At 37.3% G+C, this 21,870-nt stretch overlaps 1 protein-coding gene across 10 annotated transcripts in view; it reads left to right on the top strand.

The window, feature by feature from the left end:
* Positions 1-21,870, top strand: part of RHOT1 (ras homolog family member T1) — a 63,663-nt gene that overhangs the window by 19,914 nt on the left and 21,879 nt on the right. For all 10 annotated transcript variants that reach the window (XR_013354184.1, XR_013354183.1, XR_013354186.1 and 7 more), the window contains exons 3-14: positions 170-251; positions 2,920-2,963; positions 3,467-3,520; positions 3,678-3,730; positions 8,706-8,814; positions 9,110-9,211; positions 15,947-16,045; positions 16,563-16,671; positions 17,427-17,547; positions 19,942-20,026; positions 20,424-20,569; positions 21,520-21,620. Coding sequence is in view for 6 of the 10 variants with exons in the window: in XM_077852126.1 (XP_077708252.1) it covers positions 170-251; positions 2,920-2,963; positions 3,467-3,520; positions 3,678-3,730; positions 8,706-8,814; positions 9,110-9,211; positions 15,947-16,045; positions 16,563-16,671; positions 17,427-17,547; positions 19,942-20,026; positions 20,424-20,569; positions 21,520-21,620 (1,105 nt within the window). In the remaining 4 variants the exon portion in view is untranslated. The remainder of the gene's footprint in view (positions 1-169; positions 252-2,919; positions 2,964-3,466; positions 3,521-3,677; positions 3,731-8,705; positions 8,815-9,109; positions 9,212-15,946; positions 16,046-16,562; positions 16,672-17,426; positions 17,548-19,941; positions 20,027-20,423; positions 20,570-21,519; positions 21,621-21,870) is intronic.

Consider the following 21,870-nt stretch of genomic DNA (forward strand, 5'->3'; position numbering starts at 1 on the left):
GGTTCAAGCACAAAAATAAGCATTGGCAAAAGTGTAAAAAATCTTGTAAGGACAGGTATGGGTGGAAGGGGCTAATATATAGACAAATTTACATGATCTGTTAACAAGTTTGATTCATAATATCCAAAGGTTTTTTTTTTTTTTTTTCTATATTTGTTTGCAAATGAAGGTTCCTCCCCGGGCAGAAGAAATTACCATTCCAGCTGATGTCACCCCTGAGAGAGTTCCAACACACATCGTAGATTACTCAGGTAATGAATATTCTCTTGTGGGTGAAGCTGTAGGATTAATTTAATAGTCCTCAAGAAAGGTATATATACTGAGCTTTAAAAAATATTCTAGGATAGGTGTTTTTTTCTTTGGCAGTAAATAATCATTTACTATTCTTGTTTCATTTATATCTCCCTGCCAACCCCTACCCGATACCCCCTATAAAGCCTCCATCTTGCAGTTCTCAGTCCCATATTTGCTAAGTTGGGTTCCATAATAATGAAAAGGAAAGAGAGATGATAAAAAACTAGTAGGGCAGCCCTGGTGGCATAGCGGTTTAGTGCTGCCTGCAGCCCAGGGTGTGATCTTGGAGTCCCGGGATTGAGTCCCACGTCAGGCTCCCTGCATGGAGCCTGCTTCTCCCTCTGCCTGTGTCTCTGCCTCTCTCTCTCTCTCTCTCTCTCTGTATGTCTCTCATGAATAAATAAATAAAATCTTAAAAAAAAAAAAAAAGACAAGTAGTAGATAAATCATTACCCTCCTTGACTTGGCATATTTGCAGAGATAAGTTTTGGATTAATTTTGTTACCAGGCATTCAGGAATGCTCTGATGATGCAGAAAGAGTTCTGAATTTCAGAATTTGTTGAGTTCTAAATTTGTTTTTTAATTTATCAGCCTTTGTCTCCTACCCAAATAATAGTTAAAACAGTTGTAAGCTTGCTTACATTATATGGTAACAGAAGCACATTTGTATTGCTTTTAATAATTTAAAATTTTTCTACCCACTAGTACTGACTTTTTAATCATTAAAGTATTTTGCTTTGTTCTGGGACTTCTTTTTTTTTTTTTTTTAAAGGAATGTCTGGCTGGATCATGCAACTCTTGATCTTGGGGTTGTGAGTTCGAGCCTCATGTTGGGAGTCAGTTGTAACAGATATTCCACTCTGATGAGGGATGTTCATAATGCAGGAGGCTATGTGGGGCAGGAATTATATGGGAAATCTCTGTACTTTCTACTCAGTTTTGCTGTGCATTTACAACTGCTTTAGAAAATAAAATCTGTAAGAAAGGTATAACTATATTGGTAATACTTTGTTTTCCTAAGTTGGTATTCCACATGTTCTAAAAGTGAAATTCCTACCTAGGACTGTAGGACTGCCCAGTCCAATACATTATGACTATTGCATGCTTAAAATGCTTAAAACTAGGCTAGTCTAAATTGAAATGTGCTGTAAGTATAAAATGCAGGTGGAATTAGAAGACTTGGTATGAGAAAAAGAATGTAAATCTCAATAATTCTTTCATTGAGTATATGTTGAAATTTTAATATTTTTGATATCTTAGGTAAAATAAAAATGTACTTTTACCTGTTCCTTTTTAATTTTTTAAAGGAGGAGGGGCAGAGGGAGAGGTGGAGAGATGGTCTTAAGCAGGCTCTATGCCCAGGTGGAACCCAACATGGGGCTCAGTCTCACAACCCTGAGATCATGACCTGAGCCGAAATCAAGAGTCAGATGCTTGAGCCACCCAGGCACCCCATCCTGTTAGTTTTTTTTTTTTTAATGTGACTAATAGAACATTAAAAATGACATACGTGGCTTGCATGTCTGGCTACTAGATTGCACTATACCCAAAGCTGAGGGGGTTGGATGCTCTCTGCTGCAGTTAGCCTTATAACCTGCTTCATTTACAGAATTATTCTTTTTCAGCATTGGAATTGGAGCCATAACCCATTGATTACTCAACATATGAAAAGATATTTAAGATATGGCCAGTTATTTAGCATAAATTAAAATTCTGTTGCATTCATTTATGGTATTAGTTTGTATGTCAGAAATAACAGGCATTTTTTGGGGAAAATATTTAACATAAGGTAATCCAAATTAATGTCAGTTATTGCTTTCCTCTTCATTTGTATGCTTTTTTCTTTTTTTTAAAGATTGATTGATTGATTGATTGATTGATTGATTTATTAGAGAGAGTGCAAGCACAAGCTGGAGAGGCAGAGGGAAAGGGAGAGAATCTCAAGCAGACTCTCCACTGAGTGCAGAGCCCGATGCAGGGCTTGATCTCCTGACCCTGAGATCATGACCTGAGCCAAAATCAAGACTATTCATTTGTATGCTTTTTCATCATAGCTGTGATCATGCATATCTCCTGCACTGTAGGGTTATATGCACATCTACCATTTGAGACCCATTCCAGCCAGAGATAAGCGCTAGCAAGGGAATTCTTGACTCTTCACTATCATGCTTTGGTTTTGCTTCTGGGGCTTGCTCTCTCAAGATACAAGCTCTTAGCTTGTATTGTCCAGATTCTCACCTGGCCTTCTGACCCTGTGTGTATGGACTCTTTGTCTGGGCTTCTGACTGCAGCACCTAGTCCTCTAGCTTGGGTTTCTGATCCCTTTGGCCTGACCCTTCTCAATTTTGGATCAGATGCTGGCCTAGATTTATCACACAATGCCTTCTGCTCTTCTGTGCCTGAGTTATCCTTGTCTTCCAGGGCCAGTCAGCTTCCTTATCATAGTCCAGCTCTTTCTTTTTGCTGGCTTGCCCTTGTCTTTGCCACCTCATCTGGCACTACACTATATAAATGACATAAGAGATGAGGGATGTTGGATGTATGCCATGTAGAAGTTAGCTTGGCCATTAGTTTTTATGAAAATTTTTAAAATAATGGACTTTTTTTGACTTTGTCATTTGTAGAAGCAGAACAGAGTGATGAACAGCTTCATCAAGAGATATCACAGGTGAGTTAAAGAAAATAGCTGTTGGGTTTTTTTTGTGGGAAAATTGTGATGATTTTGTGAGACTACTTTTTTCATTCTCTGACTTAGGTCTTTTCAATTCTTTGTTGTTACTGCTGACTTTGAGTATGTATTTCTGCAATAAGTCCTTAGGAACTTTTTCCTCTTTGAGGCATGCAAAGTTTGGGGGTTTTTTTAGGTTTCAAATTTTATTCTTTCTTTGGCCCAAATATATTAACTAGTTGGCAATTAAATGCTAATGTTTACATTTATTTTGTTTAAAAATACCATTAGGGCAGCCCGGGTGGCTCAGCGGTTTAGCGCCATCTTCAACCCAGGGCATGATCCTGGAGACCTGGGATCGAGTCCCATGTTGGGCTTCCTGCATGGAGCTTGGTTCTCCCTCTGTCTGTGTCTCTACCTCATTGTCTCTGTTTCTCATGAGTAAAAAAATAAAATCTTAAAAAAAAACCCAAAAACATTAATTTCTTATTTTTTTCTTGTAGGCTAATGTCATCTGCATAGTTTATGCAGTTAACAACAAACATTCTATTGATAAGGTATGGACGTGTGACTTTTTTTTACTATATTTAGTTAAATTTCAATGGGGGCACTTTTAAAATTGATCCTCAGTTTAGAATTTTAGCGGTCCCAGGGCAGAGTATTTTTCAGAGAAGATCCTCATTGTGGCTTAGCTCTTACTAATTTTCTTTTTAGGTAACAAGTCGATGGATTCCTCTCATAAATGAAAGAACGGACAAAGACAGCAGGTATTTTTTTTTTCCTTCTGAACTTTGTATAATGAAAAATTTCAAACTTAGAGAAAAGTTGCAAGAAATAGTACAATGAATACCTGTAAACCCTTCACTTAAATACACTAGTTAACATTTTACCACATTTACTTTACCTATAGATCTTTATTTATACACACACACTGATTTCAGGAGGAATTATTTGAGGCAGCACATAAATTTGGAAGCAAAGCATAAAATAGAGTTCTGGTACTATAATGATTTACAACTTCAGACATTAACTATTCTGGTAATTATATTATTTCTCTTTCTCAAACCCACTGCTTAAGAAGTTTCCACTTTAGAATTCCTCTTCACTTGTATAGGTTGTACCTTCTCTGTGGAAATGCCACTTGGGTGAGGAATGGCTTCACCTTGTCACTGATTGCTCACAAGGTGGTGTGTATGATGTCATGGGACTGGGAGGAAAACAAGTGCTCTTTGAGATCTGACATATCCATTTGACTTGACTGAGCCTTACTTCCTCGTCTGTAGTGGAGAAGACACTAATGCCTGTCTTGGCTGCATGTGGTAATTTTGAGAAGGCAGTGAAATAACACACGTGTACGTGCTTTATAAGTTCTCTAGAGATCACTAGAGATCTTTAGGAATGCAGAGAGGGAAATTTCTTTGAAATTCTTTGGAAGGTATATATGTGATGGGAAGAAGTAAGAGAACACATCTTCTATGTTTTTCTGAGCAGGGTGATAGTTCTGGATATAAACGTTTCAAGTTTTAAGTCAAAATGTAAACTAAAAATTTTTCTTGCAATATTATTTAATGGAACGTGTTATTAGGCATTTTTAAACATTAGGGAAGTCAGATTAATAACTGTGTATTGTACACATTTGGTCCTTTATTTAATTTTTTAGATTTCTCTCTCTCTCTCTTTTTTTTTTAAAGATTTTATTTATTTATTCATGAGACACACACACACACACAGAGGCAGAGACACAGGCAGAGGGAGAAGCAGACTCCATGCAGGGAGCCTGATGGCAGCACTCGATCCGGGACTCCAGGATCACACCCTGGGCTGAAGGTGGCGCTAAACTGCTGAACCACCCAGGCTGCCCTAGATTTCTCTTTTGATTGGACATTTTTGTGCCTTGAAACTGTAAAGATCTGGTGCTTAACAGTTGAACATGGTCATTGGCCCTGCCTCATGTATTTATGGAGGGAGACTTTGTGACTGAGATGGCATTTTATATGCTATGTCTCAAGCTCTTAAGGCTCTTCTTTGTCATAGTTTTAAACTTTGATGTGACTTCCTGACAAGGTAAAAAGGAGACAGTGACCTGAGAAGTTGTGCTGTCCACTGTAGTAGACTCTAATTAGTTGTGGCGATTTAACTTCAAATTAAGTAAAATTAAATCCAACTAAAATTTCAATTCCTAGGAATAGCCACGTTTCAGGCGCTCACTAGCTACTTGTGGCTAATGGTTACAGTAATGGGCAGTACAGATAGAGATCATTTCCATCACACAGAAGGGAGTATCAGATAGGCTGCCTTGGAGGAGTTCACAGCTATATGCTCCTGACACTTGCTCTTCTTGCTGAACACTGGAGCTGTTTTCAGAAGGGACTTTTCAGAGAAGGCAGTTTTTCTGGGATCTATCAAGCATCAGATTGGACTCCTGAATTAAATAAGTTTCACTATGATAGCTTCCTAAAATTCTGTGGTGAATTCTGTGGCCTTTTTGGTATCATCTGAAGGTAGCTTTTGACATTCAAAGATCAAGTTGAGCTTTCTTAGGTGTAGCTGTTTTTTTTCCCTCTTTGAATCATATAAACATAATTATTTTTCTTGTGGTTGACTTGTCCCAAGAGGGGCTGTTTCTTTCTTTTTTTTAAATCTTTTTTTAAGGATTTGAATTTATTTGAGAGAGAGTGAGTGAGAGAGAGAGAGCACGAGTGGGAGGAGGGAGAAGCATACTTAACTGCTGAGCAGGGAGCCTGATGTGGGGCTTGGTCCCAGGACCCTGGGATCATGACCTGAGCTGAAGGCAGATGCTTAACTGACTGAACCACCCAGGCACCCTGTTTCTTTACTATATGGACCTTACACTTTCCCAATAACTTCTTTCCTGAGCCTCATAAGTTTATATTTGTTGCACAAATATTTTTCCTTAGGACTTCCTTGGACTGGTAGCATAGTGGTTCTTATTCAGGTGTGCCCATTAGTGTCACCTCAGGTATTTTCAAAGAATGTAGATGCCTTTGCCCCACCCCACCCCTGGAGTTTTAGAATCTGTACGTTTGGAGTAGGGCTTGGACATGTGTATTTTTTTAAGCTCTGTTAATTATTTTGTGCACACCTTTAGTTGCAAACCACTACATTTTTGGAGAGACCCTCCTGGCTTTTTTAGGAATCTATATTTGGGTTATATAGATGTGGATTATATAGATACAGACTATATATATAGTCCCTTTATGCATAATCATTGTAAGGGGTAAATAAATGCAAGAATTTCTTTTGCTATCTGGAGTTTCAGCAAGATGATTTGCTTTCTCTCCAAGCTCTCTGTAGGTCATACAAATAACAGTTCCCTACTAGACTAGCTCTCTTTGATAATCCCCATTTAGATTTCTCATAGGACTGTCAGATTTAATCTGTTTAAAACAAAATCTTTAATTCCCTGCCTGCTCCCCACTACTCCCCCCCCACCCCCCAATGAATCTTTTCTATCTCAGGAGGCCTACTCATTTTGTCCAGCCAGAAACCTATGTGTTTTTCTTGATTTCTGCCTTGCCCTCAACCTCCATATGTAATCTACCAGTTGTTCCTATTAGTTCTACTTCTTTTTTTTTTTTTTAAGATTTTATTTATTTATTCATAGAGACACACAGAGAGAGAGAGGCAGAGACACAAGCAGAGGGAGAAACAGGCTCCACGCAGGGAGCCCGACGTGGGACTCGATTCTGGGTCTCGAGGATCATGCCCTGGATTGAAGGCGGCGCTAAACTGTTGAGCCACCCAGGCTGCCCTATTAGTTCTACTTCTAAAATATATCTCAAATTTGAATACTTTCTCTCCATCTTTACTGCTATAATCCAGGCCAGCACATTTTTTTTTAAGATTTTGTTTATTTATTCATGAGAGAGAGAGAGAAAGGCAGAGACCCAGGCAGAGGGAGAAGCAGGCTCCATGCAGGGAGCCCAATGTGGGACTCGATCCCAGGTCTCCAGGATCACGCCTTGGGCCAAAGGCAGGCACTAAACCGCTGAGCCACCCAGGGATCCCCCAGGCCAGCACATTTTAAAAAGCTTTTTATTATTGAAAAAAAATCAGACACATTCAGAAGTAAAGAGGATCATCTTTCTCTATCATCTGTATATCTTTCACCAGCCTCAATTCATGGCCAGTATTTGTTTTGTTTTGTTTTGTTTTGAGTATGTGTTAAAATATTTCTTGATCATTGCCCATTTTTCTACTTGATAATTTTACTTTTATTACTTGTATTTTTTTCTTTTTAGTATCTATTTAGTATGTTTTATACATTTTTAATACAAGAATTGAGAAAATGGGAAATAATATACTGAAACACAAATTTAGAGATATTTCTCTAGGTGGATATCCACACATTAATCAAAAATGTCTGTCACTATCATGGCCAGTCTTATTTCATTTATTACCCCTCCCATTGGATCATTCTGAACAAATCATACTGTAAATATTTCAATATGTATCTCTGAAAGACACCATATGACTCATTTTAAAATGTTGATCCTAGCTCAGTGGTTGAGTGTCTGCCTTTTGCTCAGGGCATGATCCTGGGGTCCTGAGATTGAGTCCCACATCTGGCTCCCTGCATGGAGCCTGCTTCTCCCTCTGCCTATGCCTCTGCCTTTCTCTCTGTGTGTGTCTCTCATGAGTAAATAAATAAAATCTTAAAAAATATTGACCCAGTCATGTTGTACCCCTCTCTTAATTCTTCAGTGGCTTCCTGTTTTATACTTATAATAAAATGCATACTCCTTACCACAGCTTATGTGTCTGACCTTTGCTCCTCCTTCCAACCCCTTTACACACCTCTTCCCCTTTGTTTAGTACTCCAGCCACTCTGACATTTTTCTGTTCTTTGGACTCACCAGAATGTTTTTTCAGTTTGAGCCCTTTGTACACACTGTCCCTTCTTCCTCCACAGCTCTTTTCTGGCTCTTCACAGTGCATATTCCGTTTCAGCCTTCACTCTTTGACCCAAATGCCACCTTGTCAGGAAGATTTCCCTCTGATTCCTGTATAATTAGCCCTCCCATTACTCTGCTGCATATCCCCTTATTTACTTTCTTTATTGCACTTACAGAATTGGAAAGTGTATTGTTTATTTACTTTTGTTCATTTTCTGATTTTCAGTTTAGCATGAGTAGGGACCTTGTCTGTCTTGTATCCTTAATGCTTAGAACAGTACCTGGCTTATAAGAAGTACTCAGTAGGGATGTCTGACTGGCTCAATCAGAAGAGCATGCAACTCTTAACCTCAGGATCTTGAGTTCAAGTCCCATGTTGGGCATAGAGATTACTGAAGAACATAAATTAACTTTAAAAAAATTTTTAAGGGACACCTGGGTGGCTCAGTGGTTGAGCGTCTGCCTTCACTCACAACGTGATCCTGGGGTCTGGGATTGAGTCCTGCATTGGGCTTCTTGCATGAAGCCTGCTTCTCCTCCCTCTGCTTATGTCTCTGCCTCACTCTCTGTCTCTGTCTCTCATGAATAAATAATAAAATCTTTCAAAAATAAAAAATAATTTAAAAAATTTTAAAAATTTAAGAAGTACTCAGTAAATATTTGTTGAATATGAACATACCATCTAGGAGACTAGAACTGACTACAGTAGAGGGTTCATGTTGGGGGGATTAAGTAAAGCTAATTAGAATGGGTTATTGTGTACTTTAAAATATTTAAGATCTTCTGCAAACTTCCTTATTATTGCAATGTATCCTTTTTATTTCAGGTTGCCTTTGATACTGGTTGGGAACAAATCTGATCTAGTGGAATATAGTAGTATGGAGACCATCCTTCCCATTATGAACCAGTACACAGAAATAGAAACCTGTGTGGAGGTATGACCATGTGATTGCTGCTGGTGAATTCTCACTAAACCAAGGTTTGAAATAGGATGTGGGAAGGAGTGGGATGGAGTAAATTTCCTGCTGTTTGTGAAGTCATGTAAACCAAATACAGCAAAAGACTTGGAATTACCTCTGAGTTCTTTGTAGACATTGTGATAGCAACAAAGAAAAATGTATTTTTCAGTTTCTTTAAGCAACCTTATTACCTTATATTGATAGTTTAAAATTTGTTTTTAGTGCCCATAATTGCTTTCAGAATATAAAATTTTGAACTTTTTTTTTCCAGTGTTCAGCAAAAAACCTGAAGAACATATCAGAGCTCTTTTATTATGCACAGAAAGCTGTTCTTCATCCTACTGGGCCCCTGTACTGCCCAGAGGAGAAGGAGGTAATCCCTGGCCCCCCAGGGTGTGTTAGTAGGGGCTGGAATATGTAGGGAGTAACCTTAGTATTGATTTTTAGTAACTCTTGAGTACTCTTCTAAACTGCTGAAATTTAAATTTATTGTTTATTAAATAATTACATTTTCTAGGCACTTCAAAGACATTCATGTTAATACTATGAATAGTATTCCAGATCAAATAATTTTTCAGGAAATGTCATTAAACAAACAGAAGAATTGGCAAAAATAAGTTTGAAGACTTACCTAGTGGTCTACTTACTCTCTTAGTATAGAGTTCACAAACTTAAAAACACATTACAAATGAAAACCTTGTGTAATGATTGACACAGGAACAACATGTAACACAATTCGAATACTCTTTTTTGTTTCATAGTTAAACACAATAATATCTAAATTTAACAATATTTGCCATAGACTTTTTTCTTTTTTTAAAAAAGAATATGTATTTGTTTTTTAATTCCAGTATAATTAACATACAGTGATGTGTTAATTTCAGATATACAATATAGTGATTCAGCAGTTCTCTATATTACTCAGTGCTCATTGTGATAAATGTACCCTTAATCCCCTTCACCTGTTTGCCATAGACCTTTTTTTAAGATTTATTATTTTATTTGAGAAGGAAGGAGAGAGAGGGAGAGACTGAAAGAGCGAGTGATTGAGAGAGAGAGAGAGAGACAGTGTGCATGCACTGGAGAAGGGGCAGAGGGAGAGAGAAGGAGAATCCTCAACCAGACTCCATGCTGAGCTCAGAGCCTGATGCAGGACTCGATCCCAGAACCCTGAGATCATGACCTGAGCTGAAACCAAGAGTCGGCCGCTCAACTGACTGGGCCACCCAGGCTCCCCTACCATAGAGTTTAAAAGTTAACTTTTACTGAGATATAACACATATCGCAAAATTCATCCTTTTAAAGTATACAGTTTAGTGATTGCTAGCTAGTATATTCACAAACTTACACATCTGCCACCACCCCAAATGTCTAATTGCAGGACATTTTACCACCCCAGGAAAGAAACCTTGAACCCATAAGCAGTCACTTCATTCTCCTTTCCCCAGCCCGTGGCAACCACTAATCTACTTTCTGTCTATGAATTTGCCAATTCTGAACATTTCATATAAATGCAATCATTCAATAGGCAGTCTTTTCTTTTTCTGTCTGGCCTCTTTCACTTCACATAATGTTTTCATCATACATCTGTGTTGTAGCATGGATCAGCATTTCATGTCTTTTTATGGATAAATAATACTTCCTTGTATGGATATACCACATGTCATATTTTTATTCATTCATCTGTTGATTGACATGTGGATTGTTTCCATTTTTTTAATTGTGAATAGAGCTGCTTTTAACATTCATATGAAAGTTTGAATACCTGTTTTCATTTCTTTTGAGTGTATATTGAGGAGTGGAATTGCTAAGTCACATGATAGTTCTGTTTAATTTATTGAGGAACCACCAAACTAAACGGCAGGTTCTGATTTCTGCATATATTTGCTGTGCCAATACTTGTTATTTTCCTGTATGTGTGTGTGTGTGTGGTTTATTATAGTCATCCTGGTGGTGACAGTGGTTTTGATTTGGATTTCCCTGATGCCTAATGATGTTGAACATCTTTTTCACGTGCTTATTGGCTATTTGTATATAGAGAAATGTTTATTTAAGTCATTGTTCACGTCTTAATTGAGTTACCTTTTTATTGTTGAGTTTTTTTTTTTAATGGAATTTTTTTAACTTTATTTTTTTTAATTTTTATTTATTTATGATAGTCACACAGAGAGAGAGAGGCAGAGACACAGGCAGAGGGAGAAGCAGGCTCCATGCACCGGGAGCCCGATGTGGGATTCGATCCCGGGTCTCCAGGATCACGCCCTGGGCCAAAGGCAGGCGCTAAACCGCTGCGCCACCCAGGGATCCCATATTGTTGAGTTTTTAAGAAATAAAAAGTTGCAGATTTTTCCAGGAAAAGTTTATAGTATCAGTGGTTGGCAGACTTTGACCTGTGGGCCAAATTGGCCTGTCACCTGTTCTTGTATAGCCTGTGAGCTAAGAATTAATATATTATACATTTTTCAATGATTGAAAAAAAATCCTAAGAAATAACATTTTGTTATACAGGAAAATTATATGACTTTCAAATATCATCATTTATAAATAAAATTTTATTGCAACACAGCCACACTTGTTCATTTATGTTTATCTGTGACTGCTTTCATGCTGCAAAGGCAGAGTTGAGTAGCTGCAATAGCCTGTGTGTGCTACTCTCACTTCTCACTGCTGCTCGAGGCACTGCTGATTGCACTGACACAGTTATAACTTAATAGTGTGAGTACTGGTGCCACAGCGCCATAGAATTTTATCATTTTATTATCATGCTATTACATAGCATGTCAAAACAAGAAAAGAAATCTGTGACAAAGCAGATATATCTTCTGAGCTCAAACTCCAGTTCCAGCATTGTTTTTGGGAGGACTTTGGTGCAAATGCAAAGTAAATTTCCATATTTCATAATCCACTTAACTGTGCACTTGAGGAGCTTCCACCTAACCTTCAATTGGGAGTTGATCAATCTGTAGTATAATGACATGCTGATGGGAAAATATCAAGAATCTGATTTTATAAATGTCTTCCAAGCAGTTAATATGCTCAATTAAAATTACATATTTATGGATATGTGTCAGTATTGGCCATATGTATCTACAGAATGATTTTCAGAAATGAAATATGTAACATCTCATTGCAGACCAGCATTAACAGGTGAACATTTTCAGTCTTCATGATAGAGAACACTAATGTTGAACCCTAACTAAACCAAATGGTATTCCTCCCAAAAGAATCCCATTTTTCTTATTAGTAAACCTGTATAGCAAATTTATATTATTACTATAATAATATCACATTTTGAATTCTGTCAATAAAAACTTTATGGAATTTTGACTCTCTCTTGCTATATAAGTACCTTCATAATACTCTTGATTTTGCTTGTTGGCCCCCAAAGTCTAAAATATTTGCTGGGTGGCTCTTCACAGAAAAAGTGCTGACCACTGGTATATGTAATTAATCTAAATTATCCCTTAATCTGACCCTGATATACTCTTCCTTAATCTTGGTTTACTGTTCCATAATTGGAACAGCTTCTTTTTAATTTATTCTTAGTCCACTATTTCCCTAATTTGCCTCATAATAGTTACTAGGCACACTTATTAAAAACACCAGTTCCATTCTGATTCACTCAGGTACCATATTTTATGATCAAGGAAATTTGGGAAAGTTGTACTGTAGAGATTTACCTGAGGCCTTGGCCTAGTGGTGCATTAAATCCCCTCTATTATAATAGACTATGCAGTGCTTTAATTGCTACTTTTTTCCTAGGCTTATTATTAGTCCTAATCTGCTTATCACCTCTGCCCCTCCCCCAGTCCCAGAGAGTAAAACATCTACCACCATCTGTTACTTATTTCTTAGGGGGACTTGTCTGAGATAAAGTGTGTAACTTTTTAAAGATTAAACCTTGCTTTAGACAAGTATAAGCTTTGAGTCTAAGCTTATACCAGAACCGTTTATTTAGACAATAATAAACTTTTTTTCTAAGTAAGCTCTACACCCAGCATGGGGCTGGAAATCAGGACCCCGAGATCAAGAACTGTACCCTCTACCAACTGAGCCAGCCAGGTGCCCCAACAATAATGAACTTTTAACAGAGAGGGGGTGCCTGGGTGACTCAGTACATTGAACTCTTGATTTCAGATCAGGTCATGATCTCAGGGTTGTGAGATCCAGCCCTGGTCCGGCTCCAGGCTCAGTGCAGAGCCTTAAGATTCTCTCCTTCTGCCCCTCCACCCCAGTTAATGGGCACATGCACGCACGCGCTCTACGCGCTCTCTCTCTCTCTCTCTTCCCTCCCTCAAAAATAAATAAGCTTACAAAAAATAAACTTTTACCATAGATTTGAGGTGTAATCATAAAAAAAAGTAATATTTGAGATTGAAGGCTGATGACTAATTCAAAATTAATTTGTGATGATGGACTCTGTATGGCCCATGGAGTCCTCTGCTTACCCAATAATGAAAAAGATGTGACTTGTATAATGTTTATTCTGTGAGGATTTCAATTACTCATATGCAAAATGAATTTTTTATTACTGTAAAAATTTTTTACAGCTTTATTGAAATATATTTTTAATACCTTTTAAACATAGTCATATTTTGGTGTTATATTTTAAGGTAGTTACTATTTAGATACTGTATTGAGGCAGTACCTTAGACCACTTTAGCTTCTGATGCATTTCAAGCTTTAATGAAAAATGCATCATTTTATTTTTCTCCAAATTACCTGTTGTTTAATGTAGCTTTTTATGATATGAGGAAAACCACTTATACAAAATAAAGTTATTTTTAGATTCTGTTTTTTACATCATTCAGCTCTTGCTACTTTTTGAAACATTTAGGTTATATAACAGGTTTTTAAAAGGAGAATCAAAACAATCTCATCTTTATTAATTTTGAATATCTAATGTTAGGATCACATTTATAGAAGTTATATCTTACCATTCTTTAAGAAATCACCCATGATTGTAGACTTTCTAGCTTCTAACCTATTTAATAACTCTTTTTACAGAGAAAGCCATATCAAATGGTTTCTTTTTTACTTAACTTTTTTCAATTCTTTACAGTCTCTTTATATCATAGGTTTTATCTTTGTCTCATTAGATCAAATTGCTCTCCTAGAGACCTTATTTAAAACAAAATAAGAGATTGTGTGTATGTGTTTGAGAAGATAAGTGTTCCCAATTTTTAGGGAATTTCTGGGTGGCTCAGTCAGTTAGATGTCTGCCTTCGGCTCAGGTCATAATCCCAGGGTCCTGGGTTCGGGCCCTGCCTTGGGTTCCCTGCTCAGTGGAGAGTTTGCTTCTCCCTCTCCTCTTCCCCTCTCCACCTCCCACTTGTGCTCTCTCTAGCTTGCTCTTTCTCAAGTAAATAAATAAAATCTAAAAAAAAAAAGAATTTCTGAATTTAGTTTGATAGCATGATAAAAACTCATCATTGCTATTTACTCTAGATAGTGGTACAGTTCACAGGTACACATTTCCTTACTTTGCCATCTTTATTTCTCTGATTCAGAATGTCCATAAGAGATCTCCTCCTAGATTTATACTGTTTAGAGACCTTCCTGAAAGTTTTATTTTCTCAAAATAGTTGACAGTGGTTATCCTATAGTAATTATATAAATCAGAAGCATGTAGGCCTTATTTTTAAATAGTAAAATATGCATTCTGTTACATATCCTAAGACAAAATTAAGGAAGTTGACAAAATATATTTCCAGCAGCATTACTTAGAAAAGTTTTAGAGTCACAAAAAGCAAGATTCTTTTTTAAATGCAAGTAATTCTTAAAGTAAGTTAATAAAAGGCTTTTTATACTTTTGCCACATGTTTGTGAATAAACACATTTAATTCCTGACTTTGACACACACACACACGAGACCAAAACATTTAGTCTCATTCTTCTACCAGAAGGTTGGTCAAAAATCAGAAGTTGGTTATACATCAGTAAAGTTGGGGGCAGGGGGGTTCAGAAATTGGGAAGGAAAAAGCCCTTAGTAGTTTTATAGACAGTTCAAATTCTTTATAGGATGAAGGAGAACATAAATACTTTCTGGAATGCCTGGGTGGCTCAGCGGTTGGGCATCTGCCTTTGGTTAAGGGTGTGATCCCAGAATCCCTGGATTGAATCCCGCATCAGGCTCCCTACATGGAGCCTGCTTCTCCCTCCTGCCTGTGTCTCTGCCTCTTTCTCTCTGTGTCTCTCATGAATAAATAAAATCTTTAAAAAAATACTTATTTTCTATATGACTGGAAGAACAGATCTTCTCTCTAATGATGAACTTCTTTTTTGCTTGTTCTCAGGGAATTTATGATCACCAGGGGCAGAATTTGACCGTTTTATATATTGGTCCAAGTAAATAGTACCTCTTTACTTAAAAAGACTTTGAGTATAAAAGTAAATGGCTTTACTTTAGTTCATTTTTCATGCTGTATTTGATGTTATGTACTTAATAGTGGAAAACAATCAGCATTATTCTTTTTAAGATTTTGAGAGTGAGAGAAAGTATAAGCTCTGGGGGGAGGGGCAGAGGGAGGGGGAGAAGCAGGGTCTCAGGAAGCCTGACTTGGGGCTCCATTTTAGGACCCGAGGACCATGACCTGCGCCGAAGGCAGGTTCATGACCAATTGAGACACGCAGACACCCCTGATCAGAATTATTCTTAACATTACTTATGAAAGGGACCCCTGGGTGGCGCAGCAGTTTAGCGCCTGCCTTTGGCCCAGGGCGCGATCCTGGAGACCTGGGATCGAATCCCACGTCGGGCTCCCGGTGCATGGAGCCTGCTTCTCCATCTGCCTATGTCTCTGCCTCTCTCTCTCTCTCTCTTTCTCTGTGACTATCATAAATAAATAAAAATTTTAAAAAATTACTTATGAAAGTCACATTTTGGGGCACCTGGGTGGCTCAAGCAGTTGAGCGTCTGCCTTTGGCTCAGGTCGTGATCCTGGGGTCTGCATCAGGCTCCCTAAAGTGAGCTTGCTTCTCCCTCTGCCTATATCTTTGCCTCTCTCTCTGTCTCTCATGAATAAATAAATAAAATCATAAAAAGTTATATTTTGAAATTCCAATTGTCTTAATTAACATAATTGTTTCTTTTCTTGATGATGTATAGATGAAACCAGCCTGTATAAAAGCCCTCACTCGTATATTTAAAATATCTGATCAAGATAATGATGGCACTCTCAATGATGCTGAACTCAACTTCTTTCAGGTAGCCCTCTTCTTTAGGCATTTCTGTGTCTTGGGGAGTTTCTTGCCGAGAAAAGCTATAAAAATATTATTAGTTTAAACAGTGTTATGTTGATAAGCATGTCTCTTTCATAGAAAAATGTTTCCCATCTAGCTATTTAAGTCTTCACCTGGGGTATAAAAAACTCTCCTATGGATAGGAATTGAGGAGACGGTGTCATTTCATGGTAAACAATGTGTGTATTAAATATGACTTGAAGGTGAATTCTGAATTATTTTTTTTCTTGGTTTTGTATAACATGGGTACACAAAGAGAGCTATGGTTTTACAAATGCAATGAAGAGAGTAGAGAAAGATTCTTTCTTTTGACCTATGACGTGTTTTAAATAAATAATGCAAAGCAGAAATTATCCTAATTTAGAATTTGGGTTTTTTTTTTAGTTACAACTGATTTAATGTTGTTTTATAGATTAATGTTTTATATTATTTGTGGTTTTAATGCTATTTTGTTTTTAAATTTATTTTTATGTTTTTGCTAGAGAATTTGTTTCAATACTCCATTAGCTCCCCAAGCTCTGGAAGATGTCAAGAATGTAGTCCGGAAACATATAAGTGATGGTGTGGCTGACAGTGGATTGACATTGAAAGGTGAGTGAATGGTGTCTTACCCCGTTTTAAACTTCATATTTTCAAACATTGGCAGAAGGTGAAGGTCTTTATAGCATTATGTATACTTTAAGGAAATGTTAATATTTACTGATAGGCCTAAGATCTAACTTCGTTATTAAGAGACAGGCCATTGATGGAGATAATTTACCTTACTGTCAGCATAAATTAGAGGTGGGGAAATTGCTCAGATGTTAGGAATGCAGAGGTCCATCTGAGGGGCAGAGATTTCTGGGACAAATTTATCTTAAAATTCTTACTACTTAAAAGCATCCTTTAAAGAGAAATTATTTTTAGGACAGACATTTTGCCTACCAGTCACATTTACCAAGTACAAAATGTTTCTTGTAGAATATATTATTGAGCCACAGTGAAATGAGAAATGAAATTGAAAACCACAGTTTTCCATTATAGAAATAAGTTCAAAGATCTATAAAATGATTTCATTTATTTTTATCATATAACTTTGTGAATGTTGGTGTTTTCCTTGGGATGCATTTTTGGCCCTTTTATCCATTGCCATCTCTCCTGACCTGGGTGTATATGTGAAATGATTCTGAAGTCAGCTCTTTTTCATTGAGAAACTTGTGAACCTTGTTTTGATTTGACCTTGGACATGTGAAATCATATGCATATGTTCATGATTCTAGCTCTTACCATTACATGTTATGTTTTTCTCCCTTGTTACGTAGTACCCTACTCACATCAACTGTACTTACTGATTTATTTTATTTCAGGTTTTCTATTTTTACACACACTTTTTATCCAGAGAGGGAGACACGAAACTACTTGGACTGTGCTTCGACGATTTGGTTATGATGATGATCTGGATTTGACACCCGAGTATTTATTCCCTTTGTATGTACCTTTGGCTTTCTAATTGATTTTGCTTGCCAAGTATTTTAAAGTGTTCTTTAAATGCATAGTTTAGGTAGGCTTTGAGCTATTCAGAACTAATTTAGATTTCTAGAGAAGTTTATAGCAGAGTTTATCAACCCTGGCACCATTGACATTTTAGACCAGACAATTCTTTGTTGTAGAGTCTGACCTATGTATTATAGGATGTTTAGCACTTCCTTAGTTGCCAGTAATACCTCCTCCCCCCAGCTGTGACAACTGAAAATGTCCAAAGTCTCTAGAAAGTGTCAAATATTCCTTCAGGAGTGAAATCATCCCCATTTGAGAGCCCCTGATTTATACATGGCATAAATTTTTCCTCCTCATGGAGAGTAAGAGTATCTTTTTTTATTCATCTTACTGAGGAAGGAGATCTAGATGCTGGACAAACTTGCATTTGGAACCAAGAAGTCAGAGTATATTGGTTCACTTCTTTTCATTAGTTTTTCTCTGTAAGTTTTATGGCCTTTTCTTAGCTCAGGATAAAATAAGTATTTTTCCTAAAAAGCCAGTCTGTTTGTAGTTATTTTCCTCTGATACTACTATATGTAAGTTGTGTTTGTTTAAAACGGACCCAATGTCACCTGAAACAGGAGACTGCCTTGCTATGTGTTGCCCCTCCTGTAACCCAGGGAGGTAGGATTTTCAGGCAAGTGACATCCCAAGATCTGGCCTTTTGGGTCTTCAGCCTTTCTTCTTTACTTTTTCCTTGGTGCATTGTCTTCATATTGTCCCTTTTTATTTTAGCATAGCACCCCTGGCTATCTGTGTAGGGGTTCAGAAAGACTCCTGGTTTTTTCATTTATCATCATCAAGAAAGCAGTTTTTTCAGGCTGGATTCCTGGCCTATTAATCAGGTCTAAGTTGGAATTGTTCTTGTCAAAGTTACTAAGTCTTGGCTCAAGTAATTTCCCAGATTTTTCAGTAAAACTATAGTGGATGAATGAATTTGTCCCAAGACCTTTGTCAAGTTTTCTTTTCTGTGCCATTAACATGGGTAGGTAAATTCTACAGGAAATGGCTTATTACTTTCTTAAGCAGGACAGTAAGAAAACTCCGTTGCTTGTGGATTTGTGGGTCACACTGATATCTCTCAATATCCTTATGCTGTCTACCTTTCGTTTTCTATAGAATAGCTTCATAGAGCTACCATTTGAATCTTGCTAGCCTTCTTATTAACTGTCTCCTTCTGTCCTTCATACTACTACTAGATTAGTAGATGTATAAATATAGATTTGCCCATGTCACTTCCCTTCGAGCCAGGATAAAGCTCAGGCTTCTTAACATGTTATACAAGGTCGTTCATGATCTGCTCTGCTCATGCTTCACTCCCTGCCTTCATTCTAGAAGTAAGTACTAATACTAAACTATTTATAGTCTACCAATCATCTGTTGTTTTGCGCTCCAGGCTTTTGCGTAGGGATTCTCACTTTCTCCCTCTCTCTCCCCCACCCTAATTACTGCCTCTTATCCTTCAAGTCTCCAAGTCAGTGTTAGTGTCTCTTAACAGGGCTAATACCTTCCCACTCTCAGGCCAGAGATGTCCCCTTTTGCGTGGGCTCCCGTGGCATCATTGGTTCACTCATATCCACCATTCACCTCATTCTGCTGCAATAATGAGATTGTTTGTAGTCTGTCTCCCATTTGAATAGCACATTCCCTAGAGGTAGGGAGCCTGTCTTGGGTTTGTGTGCCTAGTACCTAGCTCGGTGCCTTTGATTGAACTGAGCTTAGGGTGCATCAAAAAGTCAAATCAGGGGCAGCTCGGGTGGCTCAGCGGTTTAGCGCCACCTTCAGCCCAGGGCTTGAGCCTGGAGACCCAGGATCGAGTCCCACGTCGGGCTCCCTGCATGGAGCCTGCTTCTCCCTCTGCCTGTGTTTCTGCCTTTCTCTCTCTCTCTCTCTTTCTCTCTCTCTCTCTTCTCTGTGTCTCTCGTTAATAAATAAAATCTTTTTTAAAAAAAAAGGTCAAATCAGGCAGAAATAACCTCTTCACATCATTTTCAACTCATTATAATGTTGACATAAGCAATAGTTGCAACTTATAATTTGTTTAGAAGAATAACAAACCCATTACAGTATAATTGGTGTTACTTGTAAAATTTTTATTTCAACCTGCCCTTCAGAAATTTAAGAAAACTTCATATGTCAGCTCACAATGAATGTTAGCTATAGCTCTTCTGAGGATTGCCATTCCACTCTATTGACTTTCCCTGGGAAAGTCTAAATGGCTTCAAAGATACTTTATAAATGGCATCATCCCCAAAAAAAGACTTGTTGCGGTTTTATATTCGTTCTTAAATTTTAATATTTGGTTAATGATTTATTTTACTCTTAAATTTTTTTTGTCAATAGGTTAAAAATACCTCCTGATTGCACTACTGAATTAAATCATCATGCGTATTTGTTTCTCCAGAGCACCTTTGACAAACATGATTTGGTAAGCTTCTAGCTGCACTTTTTGGTGATATGTAATAAAATATTTTTCTGTAAATGATTCAACCTTGCTTCCTTACCTATGGGAGGTTCATGTCACATAGCCAAAAATTGCTTAAACTTAAGTTACACTAGCAAAAATACTTTCTTTAATTTATTTACTTCTATTATTTTCTCAAGTTGAAAAAGTCTACTTTCTGATAGATTCTTACATAGGTTTTCTTATATACATGAGAGAATTTTCTTGATAAAATGTAAAACTTTATTTATTTATTTATTTATTTATTTATTTATTTTAAACTTTGTTTTTAGAAGCATAGCTTTACTAGACTGGGGGCTCTTATGTTTGGGAATTATTATCTTAGATATCTAAACATTTTGTATACTTTGTGTGTCCTCAGGATAGAGACTGTGCTTTGTCACCTGATGAGCTTAAAGATTTGTTTAAAGTTTTTCCTTACATACCTTGGGGACCAGATGTGAATAACACAGTTTGTACAAATGAAAGAGGCTGGATAACTTACCAGGGATTTCTTTCCCAGTGGACGTGAGTACAGAGCTCACCTGTTTCCTTTAGAGTCACAGCTAGTTTAAAATTATGATACATCACATTCATCATTTTATAAGTTTGTCAGGTCTTATAAAAATACTTAAATCATAACTGCCTATGAGCAGGATTTATAGTGCTGCTGCTATATCTAAGATGAACTTTAGATATTCTATTAATTTATCAGGAAGGTTGTGTTTGCTTTTGGATGATGTATAAAGTAACAGTGATAAGTCTTACATCAAAACTGAACTAGATTTTAGTACTTTTTTTATTATGGGAATTGAAAACCTCATTGCTGTTACAGTTCTTATACTTCCAGAATATGGAGAGAGTGTGTTTTACTTGACACTGAAGACTTATTTTGTTTTTTTGTTGTTGTTTGTTTTTAGTGCAGGTTTTAGTGATGGTTTTACTACAGTCTACTTGCAGTGCAGTTGACATTGTATCTAGGGCGCTTAGGACATCCTGTGGTCTACACATGATGACATTATTACTTTAGCCTTGGTGAGACTAACTTTCTCAACACCAAGACCTGTTCTGTTTTTAGACAAGAAGGGCTAATTCCAAGTACTTTTCAGTTATTTTTGCACCTCTTGGAAACCTTTTCAAATTTAATTATCAAGTCCTCAACCAGCCGATATATGCAGTCAACTGTGTGTAACTTGGGAAGCAGATACTGTAAGATATCCTTACCCTGGATTTTATCAGCATCTCGCTGCTCATCTGCGTGTAGGTTTAGGAATCCTACTCTACCCCTGCCAGTCTTGCATCCCCTCCCTGTCTTCTCTTCCTTAAGAATGGCGATGTAGGGAAACCTCTGGTTGGGCACATGGGAACTTAAAGCAGTCTGACAGAAATTATCTGGGTCTGGTGGTAAGGTTATTTGAGCTGTTGGGATTTTTTTTCTATAAATGTTCATTTAGGGACTTTTCCACCTCTTCTCCTAGGCTCACGACCTACTTAGACGTCCAGCGATGCCTAGAGTATTTGGGCTATCTAGGCTATTCTATATTGACTGAGCAAGAGTCTCAAGCTTCAGCCATTACAGGTGAGTATCTAAATAGTACTCAGTTCATGCTCAGAAACATTTTTATTTTTTCAAAAACATTTTTTAATATTCCAGTTTCAGGTGTAAAAAGAGCGAAAATAAATTCCTCTTCATTAGTCTTCCACATCTACACTCTATTTCTTCTCCTGGCCACTTGGTAATTTCTTTTGAGTATCAGAGGCTTGATTTTATTGTTTATCAAAAAATAAAGAGTAGTAGAAGTTTTACTTCTAGCCTACCCCTGTGGACG

Source organism: Canis aureus, chromosome 16 (assembly GCF_053574225.1).
Source record: "Canis aureus isolate CA01 chromosome 16, VMU_Caureus_v.1.0, whole genome shotgun sequence".
Classification (NCBI taxonomy): domain Eukaryota; kingdom Metazoa; phylum Chordata; class Mammalia; order Carnivora; family Canidae; genus Canis; species Canis aureus.